This window comes from Dryas octopetala, chromosome 2, assembly GCF_963921425.1.
Source record: "Dryas octopetala chromosome 2, drDryOcto1.1, whole genome shotgun sequence".
NCBI classification, from domain to species: Eukaryota; Viridiplantae; Streptophyta; class Magnoliopsida; order Rosales; family Rosaceae; genus Dryas; species Dryas octopetala.
In genome coordinates, this window is record NC_141367.1 from 24,114,040 (window position 1) to 24,129,205 (window position 15,166).

Genomic DNA, 15,166 nt, shown 5'->3' on the forward strand with positions numbered 1-15,166 from the left:
TGCATTAATTAGAGTTTGGTCTATTTGTCCACTTCATACTTCTTTTCCACTTTCTTGGTGGGATATAATTTTCCATTTTCATAACCCGAGGCCAACTGTTTAGTGCTAGGGGATTAATACAATATCATAATTTGCTCTCAAAATTTCTTCTAATTGTTTCTTGGGGTTTTGATATTATGCGTTGTCTAGAAAGAGGGTCATGTTTATATGTCATGTAGATATAACATTACAAAACTTGATTATGTTATGTGTCATGTTATTACCCTAAAAAGCTTGATTATAAAAGGACAATATGTCAATAACAAAACTTTGTTTTTCACAACATAACAAATGGAGGTCATGTGATATTTTATCTAACTTTGAGGAAAAGTGGAAAACTTTTGGCACGTTTATAGGTGTAAAAGGAAAAAAAATATACTAAAAATAAAGAAGTGGAAAGGATGAAATACAATACGAAAGTGTTCAAATTTGTTGGTTTGCCATGACTTAAAACATCTTGTATTTTGATGGAAAGATACAAAGTTTAAAATGCATAATATAACTAATTAACTATTAATTTAGTAATATCTTTCTTTTTAATGTTAGAAGAGGTCTTAAGTTTAACTCTCTTAGGTATAAGAAATGTATAATGTAAGATTTTATGTTCCCAACTTATCACTTAATGTGTGATTAGATTGAACCACCAAAATTGTTAGTTATATTAAGTGACATGAAACATGTATAGCTAAACTAAGTTAAAATTTAGATAAATTGTATGATGTGATATTATGATAAAATTTGTTGATATTTAACTATATTTAAAAAATTAAACTATTAAGATGCAAAATAATAATTGCTATATGTTTATCAAATATGAGTATAAGAGAATTTTTGTTTTTTAATTAATTTACGAGCATTCTACTCTCTTAAAAGAATTTATATACTGATTGACTAATTATTAATTTAGTAATATTTTTTTCAATTTATAAAAAGAAGTACACGATTATTGGTGTGAGATAGTATTATAAGAGTATTTTTAATTAAATTTTGAGCAGTTAAGAAGATTTAATCGGTAAAACAACATTTCCCAACAATAAATACTGGGGAAGGGGTTTAAGGAAATGACGGGTGCTGTCTTTTGATTCCTTTATAAGTCTCTTCACCGTTTCTCCCTCTCTAGTCCTTTCCATCCACTCACCATTTCGACACCTCAACCAACTCCGTTCCGTTTATCCTCTCCCTCTCTCTCTCTCTCTCTCTCTCTCTCTCTCTCTATCTTTCTTTCTCTCTCTAGACATTCCATTTCATTTCAGTTCTCTGTTTGATTATCCACTCAAAACAGAAAACAGAAATCCCCTCCAAAAATCCACTTATCGCCGATCGATTCCTTCATCGCCGATTAAACCGGAATCAATATCTCCGTCGTTCTGGTCTGGTCCGGTCCGGTTCGATGGCGTCGACTCTTATTTCGAATCCCATAACGACCTCCGATCGAGCCCGCGACTCTTCTAGAAGGAAAAAGAAGAAGAAAATTCAGCCCAGCAAACCGGACCAGCAATCCCAGCTGTCCAGCCACACCAAATGGAAATCCGAAGCCCAACAGCAAATCTACTCCTCCAAGCTCCTCCAAGCCCTCAGCCAAGTCACCCTCGACCCTCCCAACACCTCCTCCTCCTCCTCCTCCTCTTCCGCCACGTGTCCTCCTCCGCCCCGCGGCCGAGCCGTGCGTGAAGCGGCCGACAGAGTCCTCGCCGTCGCCGCCAAGGGGAGGACCCGCTGGAGCCGCGCCATTCTCACCAACCGGCTCAAGCTCAAGTTTCGCCAGCATAAACGACAGAGGGTCTCGGTTCCGGGTGGGGCCGGATCGGCCCGGCCCAAGAAGCCCAAGTTCACCGTCTTCCGGTTAAAAGGGAAGGGGTTACCGGCTGTGCAGAGGAAAGTCCGGGTTCTCGGCCGGTTGGTTCCCGGTTGCCGGAAGCAACCCTTGCCGGTCATTCTAGAGGAAGCTACTGATTATATAGCGGCTCTGGAGATGCAGGTCCGAGCCATGAGCCGGCTCACCCAGCTGCTCTCCGGTTCAGCTTCGGGCGCCAGCGAACCGGCTCCACTTCCGCGCCGCCCAGTTGATTAGACACTTTTGGCAAGGTGCCATGTGTCACTTTTTATTTTATTTTATTTTTTTTCTTCTTTTTCTTTTTCTTTTTTTTTTCTTTTTCTTTTTCTCTCTCTCTTTCTGTGCAAGCAATTCTCATTTCTCTGTTAAATACATGTCCAGCTTTCTCCTTTCCAAGCAATTGAAAGAAATCTTAATAGAATAACTGAATTATCATTGGATTAGAATTTAGACAGATGCTTCTTCTTTCTTGTGGTAGTACGTACCCATTTTGGGTTTGGAAGATCTGGTTTAATACTTCGGTCCTCCAATCAACAAGAGAATAGAATTTTCAATGGAATGAATATTCTAAATTCATGAAAGATAAACTTACTTGTACTACAGTACAAGACATTTGCACATGTTTTAGGTAGACAATTGTCAGTCATTTATGAATGAAAATTCAACCAGCACAAGAAAAAATTCAAATCTGATATGTAGTTTTAAGCAACGCAAGAGCTATTGGGGAAAGTTTAATTGGTACATGATCTACCATTTGCAAGTTCGATGTCAAACATTTTAAACACTTCAAATTACGGGACCATTTCAATATTAAAAGGAAAATTTTACCATACAATTATATTTTTAACTTTTAGATCTCGTCGTCTCGATGGATTTCCTTTTCTATTATTAGGGTATAAATCTTTCCAGGAGTATGTTTATTTGTATATGATTCAATGTGTGTATCATAAACCAACTCTTGTGGAGAAGGCAATTTGAAATGGATGATGAAATGGAATATAGTGGTAAGTGTGAGGAGGGAGGATGTGGTGACATATGTGAATGAATTGAACGAGCAAAACGGTCAGCAATGTTGTGGGGGAGAGTAAAAGAAAAGAGTGAGAAAGTTGCCGAAAGCGCCAATACATTAATGAGAGATCATGTGGGATGTCGTCCCCACTAGGAAGTAGAAGCAACAGAGCTCCCGATTTTGGGCACTTGTTAAAGATGTGTGCCCCTTTTTATGCTCACCTGCATGCCCCTGCTTAACAGGGGAGCCCAAAATTAAATGCATTATTATTATGGTTTGGAGTTTGGAGTTTGGACTGTGGACAAAACTTTCATAACAGAAGACACCAGTGTTTGTGTGTCACTCTCAGCACAAGGCCCAACTGGTTGCCACTCGTCCCTGTCTCGTTTTCGTTGGCAGAGACCCCAATTTTCAACACACGGGGACATGGATCTCCTGGGTTTCATCGCTATCACTAAGATTGGTTTGAGTTTGGGGGAGTTTCTCTAATTATAAAGGACCGCAGAAACAATGGGTCTGCCACTGTGTCCTACACATACATAGAGAGACATATAGTGTCATAGAGATAGAGGTTTGAAAATGAAGCGTACGTGCGAGGGTGTGTTAGAGCAGAGCACATGGAGGCATTCATTTCAGTAGTCATACAAACACCAGACTACACATGCAACCCATGTGCCTTATTTATCTCCCTTGCTCCTTTCTCCGTTTCTCCTTCCACTTTTTTTACTTCAGAAATTTAGCAGCTGACAGAACAATCCACCCACAATTGCAGGACAACATAACATACTACAATTGCATTGGAAATTGGAATTCACTCTTTTTTTTTTTTTTTTGGGGGGGGCACAAATGCACAATGCAATTTTCAAGACCCTAATAAGGCCATGCCTATAAGTCTATAACACATAGGCCATAGCCCAATTACTCTGCAATTAATATACATCTGACTTGGTGTTTTTCATGATGATGAAGAGAAAAAACTATTGCCTTCAACTGCCGTATTATTAGTTCAAAGGGGTATGATTTCATCTTGATGGATAACCTTAAACATGGTGGTGAGATTAAACATTGTGTTTTGAGAGCCAAGGAAACATTTGTAATCAAGCCGACATTCAACAGCAAACTGCCTTTGTGAATAAGTTTAAAGGTTTTTCCCACCACCCACCAGACCACATTCCTCAATCTACTCATGCATCTCACTATATCTTTGGATTTGATATATTAGGTAACATGGTCTTGTTAGTTAGGGGCTTTAATCTGAAATGTGAAATTCCCTATTAAAAGTTATATGACATGTTATGTCACACATTTTTAATAAATAGTTATTACTAACAACTTAATCTACCTCTTATTATACAAATTTTTAATTTAAATCTTTATTAAATTTATTTGTATGTCATATATAATGTCTATTTATGGACAAAGTTCTTTTTATGTATCATTGGTATATAAAACAACAAAAGAGCAGTTTGTAGATGGCATGGTAGCATTTAATTAGAGCGGCCCACATAAAATAATGGCACGCAAACTCCATATTTACTTATCCCAAACTCCATGAAATCTAATCACAAATTTATTGAGGTGGACTCCACAAAGCATCATATCAGTAGTCGCAACTCGCAAGCATGTGGTTCATATATAGGAATTAATATCCTTCAGCCACTTTACATAACTAGTACACACTACAGTACTAAGCATGCATGTTTGATATTTGTGCTTTTATATATAATTACTACACTTAATACCATGATATAGGGATTGCATCTTTGCTTTAAGAAAAATATCAACATTAAAGCAATTGCTTTTCAACTATACATAACAGAATAAGTTGCATTGCACTTCACTTTGTCTTGAGATCATTGGAGAGCCTTGTTCATTAGCAGGTATTAATTAAAAACAATAACATTAGTTATCAATCAATGAAATAAAAATGTGATTATGCATAGACATGAGAAATATGAAGCATTAGATTGCAATTATTTAATTTCAATAAAATAAATGTTTTGTATTATCCAATCACTCACCCTTTTTATATTTATGTATACTTTATTTTCTCAGAACTTCTCAATTAGAATTATCCTAGCCTCTACTATTTTTATTTACTTATTTATTTATTCTATCTGCTCATTTTTGTCGAGCCGTGTCTGCATGAAAGTATGCATGCATGATTAAAAAGATTTGTTTTCGGTTGCTTTCAACTACTTTCGCATATACATGCATGCAAAAGTGAATATGAAGGAGTTTTCTTTCTTCACGCTTCAAATTTAATTACATAATACCAATTATTACCAAAGGTTGAGATGGGCTCATATATAAGTGAGGATTAGAGGCTTATTAATAATAAAGATAATTAGGTTTAGATTCTTTAAAAAAAATAGTTTTTAAACGGAGATTGTGGGTATTTTAAAACTTATAAGAAAATCATTTTAATTCATAATAATTAATAAGAAAATCATTTTAATTCATAATAAAGTTTTTTTAATTTATAAGAAAATCATTTTAATTCATATTAAAGTCCTTTTTTCAATTTGAAGAGTATTTCTCTCCATTTGAAGAGTATTTTTCCGAGTGTGGCTTTATAAAAGCTGCATGTTAGGTTTTAACTCTAAGATTTTGGGCGCCAAAGAAGAAAAATAAAAGAACTTAATTAAAAATCTTAAATGGATTGAACTCGAGTCTCCCTTAATCCAATAGACTATCAATTTTATTTTTATTTTTTTTTCAAATTTTAAGTTCTTAATTATGGTTTATTTCGAATTACTATATTCTCTAAGGCTAGCTAGCTTGGGTTAATCACTTAATCCTCATGAGCTTATTGAATGAAGCTAGCTTGATGGGGTGGTAATTAATGTGGCAAAGATTCTAAAATCATAGTGGCACACATGAGGAAACTCATTAGTCGCATGTGACCTGTCATGCCATACTGGAACACATGCACTTACACACCATAGATATAGTGTTATATATATATATTGCATAAATCACGTACCTTTAATCTTTTGGCCATGTAAGCAACCAATTACCCTCTCAATACAAAAATCCATCTGCTTTTTTCATATGGGTCTGCGCCATGTGAGTACAACAAAAGCCAGGAAAAGAAAAGGACGTGCATTTGAAAAATCGTATAGTCTAGACTATAAAGTTTCTTAGACCACATGGAGGGGTCATGGTTTTGTCCATTAAACTCCAAGAAAATTAAAGTAAAAGAGAAAAAGAAGAAAAAGAAAAGGTCGACGTGTTACTGTGTTAGTGTAGGATGTAGATGGCTATAGGCTTTGGCAAATTAACCCATATGGTCAGCACTACCTAGATATATATCTAGAGAGAGAGAGAGAGAGAGAGAGAGAGAGAGAGAGAGAGAGAGAGAGAGAGAGAGAGAGAGAGATATGTCATATGTGTGTAGTACTCATTGAATTCACATATATATATATATATATATATCCTAATCCCAAGTCCCAACTGGGTTAGGTCGTGTAGCATATCAGGTTCGTCTTCTTCCATGGCGACAAATTCTTCTACTAGTGTTCCCATTTAAGGAGATATTAGCCTATCGAGGAAATATTAGGGTTTGGAGGTAGGGATGGAAACACAAATTTAGATCATCTCCTTATTAACTCTTATTAACTATATATCAAATATTAATAAAATAAATTAGTACGTAGTATTTTTTATATAAAAATTGAGTTAAATTTATATTATACGATTATGATTAAAACAGACATAAATAAAGGCAACAAATAATTCAAATCCTCCATACTACATATGTATATGTTTAGGTAGGAAACTATGTGCGATAATGCGATATGACTAATACTTCTTCAATTGCTATGCATATATATTTATATAGCCACACGAAATTTTTTTTTTTACCAGATATATGGTGACAGTATAGGTATACAAATTGTTAATATATAAGATAATCATGTTGTGAAACTAAATCTATCAAACAAAAAAATATTATTCTATATATATGTATATGATCAGTATTGTTATATAATACATTTGAAAGAGTCTACAAAAGGAAATTGAATTCTCTATTTTACTTCTCTACAAGGTTGGTATCATGCTTAAATTTGAATATTTGAAGATAAAGTAGAGACAGAAAGAATAAGAAGATAAATTATCTTCAAAAACTCAGATTTGAGCATAATACTAGTCTTGCATAAAAGCAAGATAGGAATCCAGGTTCATATGACAATATGACATGCACCGAGAGTTATGGATCGGTTGCCTATGGTTTTTTTTTTTCATTTAATTAATTCGAGCTAGGGTTATTGGGATTGCTGATTGATACCAAACATATAAAAGGAATAAACGAAGATCAGAAGAATGTTCTGGGTACCTAGACATGGGTTTATTATAAAATTGCATATATAGGGCCGGGGCAGAGATCTTTACGAAAAATATCCTAAATAGTAACTCCAATTATTATATAAGGAGAGCAATTTCATAGCTAGCTTGTAGATTAGGGTTGGCCACATTAATTATTGACCATAAAAATAACTCTCAAGTTCAGATATGCTTGTAATTGTACTCTTCAATTCCTTTTAACAGATGCAGAGTCATATATAATAATAATAGGTGACCTTTCAATATTGTCTATGTCAAAGTTAGTAATTAAGATTAGACAAGTGTTTTTTCTCTTTTTCTTTTCCACATGGTTTCAACTTGTTTTCCACTCCGCTCAAATACAATCTACAATAGCAAAACGCAACAACTAATTACATTTTCAGTTTATCATTCTATACTTCCAATTTTAATATTTTATTATTTTAATACACTCACATAAAAGGAGCACAAAAAGTAATTAAGAATATGAATAACACTATCCAATTAAATTTAAAGGCTTTTTTGCGGATTACATTTTAGTACCTTCAATTCAAATAAATATTAATCTGCAACACAAAAGCAAAGTAATTAACTTTAAAAAAGGAGAAGAATTTATTTTTTATCAAATGATATCAACAAAGAAAGAAATTCAAACTCAAGATCTCAGATGTAACGATAAATACTTTTAAGGGAGATTTAGAGTACAGTTTATTTTATGTGTTTTTTTTAGATTAAGACCAGTAGTGATTTAAGATTTTTAATTAAGTTTTTTTTATTTTTCTTCTTTAACGGCTTTATGTTAGGTTTTAATTCTAAGATTTTGGGCTCTCCCCAAAATCTCGAAATTAAAACCTAACATGCAGCCTCTACAAAAGCCCACTTTACATTCTAGGAGGAGAAATACCCTTCAAATCAGGGAATGATTTTATTATGAATTAAAATGATTTTATTATAAATTAAAAGGACTTTATTACAAATTAAAATAATTTTCTTATAAATTTTAAAACACCCCCGATTTCTATCTAAAAACTATTTTTCTAAATGATCTAAATTTAATTATCTCTACTTTTAATCACCTGCTACAACCCCCAACATAAAAAAAGGGGTTTTCACTTTTCATCTAGCATATGGGTGTTGCAGTAACATATATGTAGATCACAATGTGATAGGGAAGTGGCATTGGTCGTATTAACTCTTTGTTTTCCTAAATGGCTGCACAGCTGAAAAATCTGCCAAGTTGTTGTTACCTCTAAATACAAGAAAGAAAATGGTAATTCAGATAAATGGGGGACCAATTAAGCTGGACAGTACTCCAAGGGATTCCTGAATCCTGGCAGTACCAATACATAATATCCAGTCACTATTTTGCCAAACCTTAAGTAAGCCCCACACAAGATATAGAACCAATTAAACCATACATTATTAATTATAGCTAGTCGGTTATTTAAATATTATTGTAACTTAATAAGTGACCTATTTTTTCCATTTAATGTTCCTTGCACAGTTGCATTGATGTCTGTTAGAACTTAGAAGAAATGTATGTTTAATTTAAAGAGAAGGACCCTTTAATTAACAATTTCCAAAACCAAAATTGTAGAAGAAGAAAATGATATTATTGCCAAATGCATAAATAGTTTGAGGGGACCAATAGATAATGAAATTACCATTACTCTCTCAATTATGTATGGAATTTGTCAATTAGCTGAGGGGTAAGACAAAAGTTCCATAATCATCTAGCAAGTGAATTATATTGTGAATATTTATTAAAGGTAGGATTTTGGCATATAAAAATTTATTTTCTCTTTTAATTTTTTAATCTCAGATAAGGAAAATTAAATTTGAGACCTCTCCAACATGAAGATAAATACCACTAGTAATCGGTGAAATCAAAACAAATCCATCGAGCTAAATGATCAATGTGGGATGTGACTTGTGACTGTGAGCTATTAGTTGTGGGTTATGGGCTGTGACCTTAGTATGAGCCCAAAAAATCTCCATTGATTGATTTCATTCATATAAAAAGCCATCCATTGATTGATCTCCATCCTTCGAGCCCAAACAATTTCAACTTAGGCCCAATACTTGTTGGACCCTAATAATGGGCTTGAGAAAACATGGGATGTGATCTTTTCTTCATTAATCCACGGGCTCAAATTGGACTTAAAAGCTTCAGTCCAATCTGACCAAAAAAAAAAACCCATTACCCTAGATTTAAACGACGCCGTATGGGTCTCCCTCTAGTCTCGACTCTTTACCACTACCACCTCTGCACTCGCTCTGACTTCTAACTCAGTAGAAGCGTCAACAACTACAAGTCGTTTCTCTGCGGAATTGGTCTGAGAGAATGGCTACGTCATCGTCGTCTTCGTCGTCTGGGGTGGTAACAGAGCGAAGAGGAATACCAGGAGCTCAGTTCGTGGAGGACGTGCAGACCTATCTCACTCAGGCTGGCTTCGACGTTAACTCTGCCCTTGCCTTTCTCCAAGAAAGGTCTGCTCAATTACGATTTGCTTTTTTTTGTTTTTTTCTTAAACCCTTAAAATAATTTTATTTTATTATGTGATTTTTTTACTCATGTATTTTTATTTGGTTTCACAAATGCAAAACTTTGCTCAGCTCACTTCGTAGAACTTAATTTGGATTGAAAGAATGAATCTTTATGTAACCATGTTAAGTTTTTGCTTTGCTTTATATACAGTAGATGTATGTTATAGTTGGGTACTTGGGTTGAATACTAAGGAAGCTGATTTGAATGAAAAGAGTTGGTCTTGCACATTGCTAATGCTCTTTAAAAAACCTGAAGTTAAAATGGATGCTTATTAATGTTTTTTTTTTTCATCTTTTTTCAATGATTATTGCTTGCAGACTTCAGCAATACAAATTGGTTGAAATGAAACTTCAGGCTCAACAAAGAGATCTTCAGGTTTTTTTTTTTTTTTTTTTTTTTTTCCGGCAAAAGCCCTTTCTTTAGATCATGCACACTCTCTTATTATTAGTTGATAAGTTAGAGCGGCTCCGTGTGTTATTTAAATCAGTGCCCAGCTACCCATTAATGATTATTAGTCAGTGTGTCAACACCATTGCATTTGACATATTTTGTAGCCCATTTACAGCTTTTTGTTGATACTTAAGAAGTTTTAATACTACTTGGCATAGTAACATGTTGGTAGCTTGATTCTAATTTGTAGCTACAGGGTGAAATTTGCATGTGAAACCTGAACCAAATTGTCATAGTTAAGTTGACTCCTTTTCAACCTTCTTTTTTAGGCTAAATACTGGATGTGAGAGAAAAATGGTTATGGTGATTAAATCATATTCCTTGTGCCTATACATGTTATGCAATTGTTTCACTTTTGATGGTACCTGTAACCTATAGTATCTGAAAGTTGGATTGATTCATTTATGTTCCATATCATGTTGTAGTGTTTCTCCAATTTTTTGTTCCCTATGTAGTAATTTTGAATTATGCTTTTCCTCATTTTGATTATCAGGCAAAGATCCCAGATATTGAGAAATGCTTAGATGTTGTTGCCACTTTGCAAGCTAAGAAGGGTACCGGTGAGGTTGGTTTTTTGTTTGTGCAGTTTTCCACCCCTTGCACTATGTGTAATTACAAAGCATTCCATACTTGCTCTATCTCTATTTCAAAGACATATGTAATGACCTGTTTAGCGGTATGTATTCCCTCAGTAGTGTTCCTGTATATGCTGATTGAGCTCCTTGTCTGAAGCATGTATCCTTCGGACCACTTGCAGTTTGACTTGATTCATAACTTGTATTTTGTTCTTATATATTAGGGCAAAGTTAAGGGGAAAAACAAAAATTAAGGGACTGGCTCATGACAGATGCTTATATTTCTTCTCATATGGCATATTTATCTTATTTATTTTTCTCCCTTTCCTTATAAAAATGAAGATCTCCACCAAAATTTCTCTTCCATGACTACATGACTTCAATGTTTTTTGGTCTTCTTGTGAAATTTTTACTGTACCTTTATTCCCCGCAAATTGGTGTTCTTGTGTAAGTAAATATGCTATTGTAGAGAGAAATTTATACGTTCTTCTTACACCTCTGAGATTTGAGTTGTTTATCGTAGACTCAGCAAAAGTGCTTTAGAGACTAGAGTGAAGGGATAATATGGTTTGTTTTTTTTGTGTCGTGTAATCCAAGATAATTAGTTCTGAAATTTCTAAATGCCTTGTTATTGGGACTTGTGGTCGTTCTAGAAATTACCACAGTAATAGTTGAAGCTGTAGTCCTGGGTCATTAAACATGAAATTGGGTTTTCTTTTCGGTTCACATGTAGAGTGCCCATTAATTCTTGAAATATCAATTTTTTTCCATCTTTTCTTTCCTCGTTTAGGGGATTAATCAATTTACACGTTCTTAACTAGATCATGTTCCTTTGGCTCTGCATTGGAGGTACAGGAACTTCTTGCTGACTTTGAGGTATCTGAAGGGATATATTCGCGAGCTAGCATTGATGATACTGATTCAGTGTGTTTATGGCTGGGAGCAAACGTCATGTTGGAGTATTCTTGTGAAGAGGTCCACAACTTCTAATATTAGCTGTTTATTACTTTTGAATTCAGGACACGAGCATCAGTTCTTGTGTAACATTTTGGTGCAGGCTACTGCTCTTCTACGAAAGAATTTAGATAATGCTAAAGCCAGCTTAGAAGTTCTTATTGCTGATCTACAGTTCTTGAGGGATCAAGTGACAATAACCCAGGTAGTGATTTTGTGAGATTCAGTTACATGGATTAAAGGTTTTCTTCGTGTAGAAGCATGCTATGCATCTTATGATTGGTATAGAAGAGTATGAAATTTGAAGGTCATAACAGCATGCCAAAACTTGAAAGCTTTAAATTTCTAACTTGTTTACATTGTTCACATTAGGATTGGGAAGTGTAACAATCCTATAGTTTTTATGTGGCTCGTATTCGTTAGATGTCTCCATTTCATAATCATCATATACTCATATTACTGTAAGACCTTGACACTCTGAGTACAATTATGCAGGTAACTATTGCTCGGGTGTACAACTGGGATGTTCATCAGCGCAGACTTCGCCAAGCTTCCCCTAAAGACTCATGAATTGAAATTTCGCTACTACGGAGTTGGGAGTAATGGTTCAACTCTCTCATCACTATATGGATCATCGTTTTATTTGGTCTGCGGGAATTGTGTGTGGCTCTCTTCAAATTTGCATGCCAAGTTCCTTCTTATTTGTTGGAGCATTGTGGAAGAAAATGTTATATTATTAGGACCCGTTTTGATACATGATGGAATGTTTTCAGCTTGTTCTGTAATGTGTGGGCTCACTGCAATTTTAGATTGATGGGCTTGTTTTTGTTGTGTAACCGATTGATATTCAACTCTTGTTTTCATCTTAAGTTTGATTTTCAAGCTCTCTAATCAGTAAACCATGGTTTAAATTTGAAATTTTTGGGATGGAGAAAATGAAATGGACCCAGGGAAGCTTCGATGTGAAAGAAATTTGTCGGCAAATCTAAGCCAAAAAAACAGGTGACAAGGTGTCCACTGCTGGGTCAGTAATGATCTCAGCACCCATCTCATCTTTCCTCAAAAGGGTCGTGGATCTGGATGGTTTCTGATATAATACTGCATTCATTAGTCAGAAATGACATGATGTTAACACCTTAAGGTGTGATTAAGTCAACCAATGCAATGATTCCACTTTTGAAGCAAAGCCTGGTTGGTGCCTTTGAAAGCAGGAAGATTATCTTCCATTTTGTATAATACTTTAGAGTTTTCTTTAGAGGGCACATCCAATTTAATTATGATGTTAATGCAGTTTCTGTTTTTGACTATGTTGGAATAAGTTGGTGGGGGCTGCACTGATGAATGTTCTTGCGTCAAAATAGTGTTGTTGGCTTGACACAAGGTTGAATTATTAGGCAGTCACAAAGTCAGACTGCTGTTCTAATGGGCCTAGGTTTTTTAATTAGCATATGTGATCAACCATGTCAGTGAGCTCCTAATGTCAAAACCATTAGCAATTTTTTAGCCCTTGCCTCTCTTAACTTTTGTATTTGATAAGTGAGAAAGTTGAAAATTGAATGCTGTATTTGAATTTTCACGGCTCACTTTTTTAATGGACACAATAAATTTTATATACATGTAATTATTCAATATATGTATAAAGTAAATTTAGGTAATTTTGTAAGAATCATTTGTAAAAAAAATTTAAACTTGAGAACCTTATTTTGGACTTATTATAATTCTAACCAATTATCTTACTCGTTCTTATCGTTTGGACAATCTCCGACGGTTTATATTCGACTCCTTTGTCATTCAACCACCCATGTGAATTTATATGGGTTTGGGTGATTCACTTTTGTACCTATTATAAGGTAGTCATAATCACTTCCAGAACCTTTTGAAATAGTCAGCTAAGTAAGCCCATAGAATGATAGAAGCTGCGGATGTGGGTCTTTTTGTCTATTTTTCAGCATAGGATAACAAAATGAAGAGCCATATATAACTATTTCAGACTTGGGAATTTTTTGAATTAAAATTTTCTTTTTTTCTTTTGAATTATTTTAACAGGACTTGAGCTTGCACTCGCCAATGATTAAATATTTAAAATGTAACAAAATGTTTGTATTATCTTCTTGATTATATATATAGTTTAAAGTAACAAAAGATCAGAGGACCTACATCCATGATCCATTCCAGCGGGCCACACACTTAAGTTCCCGTGAACCACCATTACCACTGAAAAATTAAGCATCTTCTGAGGTTGGTTGGACCTTCATAGTCCAAGTCAAGATTCCATGTCCATGGATTTGAAGAACTTACTCTTTTTTTTTTTTTTTTTTTGGGGTGCTAATTAAGCATGAAAGAACCAAGTTGGAGGGTCTAATTTCATTTCACTCTTAGTTGACATTGCCAAGAGGGACCCATTGTAATAAATGATATGGGTACCATATGATTTGAATAATGGACCAACCAACCAACTCACATTCTTTCTTCCATATATTCTAACATTCTTTTTCATACTTAATTATGTATATAAATAGGAATTAATGTCATTTTGCTCTCTACATTATTATACTTGTATCAGTTTGCTTCACAGACTTCTAATTTGAAAAATTAAGGACTCTGTTGCTAATTGAGGTTCTTTCGTCAATTTACACATTTTTCATCCTAAATGTTGAGAATGATCAACCAAAATTTAGCGAGAAATAAATGAGAGAAAAATGATGTATGAGGAAAAAATGGTAAAATCTAAATGGAAGAGACCATTTTGCCCTCAAAGATTTGGATGAAGAATGTGTAAATTGTCAGGAGAACTTCAATTGACAAAATTGAAAAAGTTAGGGCTCTTAATTTTTCAAATTAGAAGTCTATGGAGCAAATTGATATAAATGTAATAGTCTGGAGAGCAAAATGATATTAATCTCATATATATATATATCATATAAGAAAATTACGAGGGTCCATTGGACTGAGATACAAGTTGGTCTTTATAATTTGGTATTCTTGTGCGTGATGACTTGTGAGGGTTTGACTCCATGAAAATCCGCATTCCAACCACGGGTAAGATTTTCTCTTTTCTTTAGTTTGCCCATTCAGGAAAACCAAGCCTTACTTCAAGTTGCAGCTTGCAAATTAATGAATTGTTCTACTGAGACTTTCATTATTATATCATGACTTAGAGTTTGTCATATCAATCGTTGTTCGTTTATTATGGCGAAATTTGAAAAAAAAAAAAAATGTTACACTCGTCTAAGAAAAATTATTGTATATACGGATATACATGTTATATATAATTCACCTCTCACATTATTCATATTAAAATGAGAAATACTATTGTATGGTTATATTATATATAATCTATTTCTCACATCATTAATGCATATATATATATATATATACAAATCTTACTGTTTAAGATGAATTTTACATAACGAGTCCGCATAATGCCAAAT

The 15,166-nt window shown here is 34.2% G+C and overlaps 2 protein-coding genes across 2 annotated transcripts; both read left to right on the forward strand.

Moving 5' to 3' along the window:
* Positions 1-1,151: 1,151 nt before the first annotated feature.
* On the forward strand, positions 1,152-2,265 carry LOC147294460 (transcription factor bHLH148-like). The gene has a single exon (XM_086233414.1). It carries the CDS (start codon positions 1,430-1,432, stop codon positions 2,108-2,110), a length of 681 nt encoding a protein of 226 aa, XP_086089540.1. The 5' UTR covers positions 1,152-1,429; the 3' UTR covers positions 2,111-2,265.
* A 7,212-nt stretch (positions 2,266-9,477) lies between these two features.
* On the forward strand, positions 9,478-12,653 carry PFD3 (prefoldin 3). Its single transcript, XM_086232416.1, has 6 exons — positions 9,478-9,698; positions 10,074-10,131; positions 10,700-10,771; positions 11,637-11,756; positions 11,839-11,940; positions 12,231-12,653. Exons 1-6 carry the CDS (start codon positions 9,553-9,555, stop codon positions 12,303-12,305), a joined length of 573 nt encoding a protein of 190 aa, XP_086088542.1. The 5' UTR covers positions 9,478-9,552; the 3' UTR covers positions 12,306-12,653.
* Positions 12,654-15,166: the final 2,513 nt, after the last annotated feature.

Coding starts and splice junctions, on each gene's coding strand:
- PFD3 (XM_086232416.1), top strand. CDS start 9,553: ATGGCTACGTCATCGTCGTCTTCGTCGTCTGGGGTGGTAACAGAGCGA. Junction 10,772..11,636: donor CTAAGAAGGGTACCGGTGAG/GTTGGTTTTTTG, acceptor TTGGAGGTACAG/GAACTTCTTGCTGACTTTGA. Junction 11,941..12,230: donor ATCAAGTGACAATAACCCAG/GTAGTGATTTTG, acceptor ACAATTATGCAG/GTAACTATTGCTCGGGTGTA.
- LOC147294460 (XM_086233414.1), top strand. CDS start 1,430: ATGGCGTCGACTCTTATTTCGAATCCCATAACGACCTCCGATCGAGCC.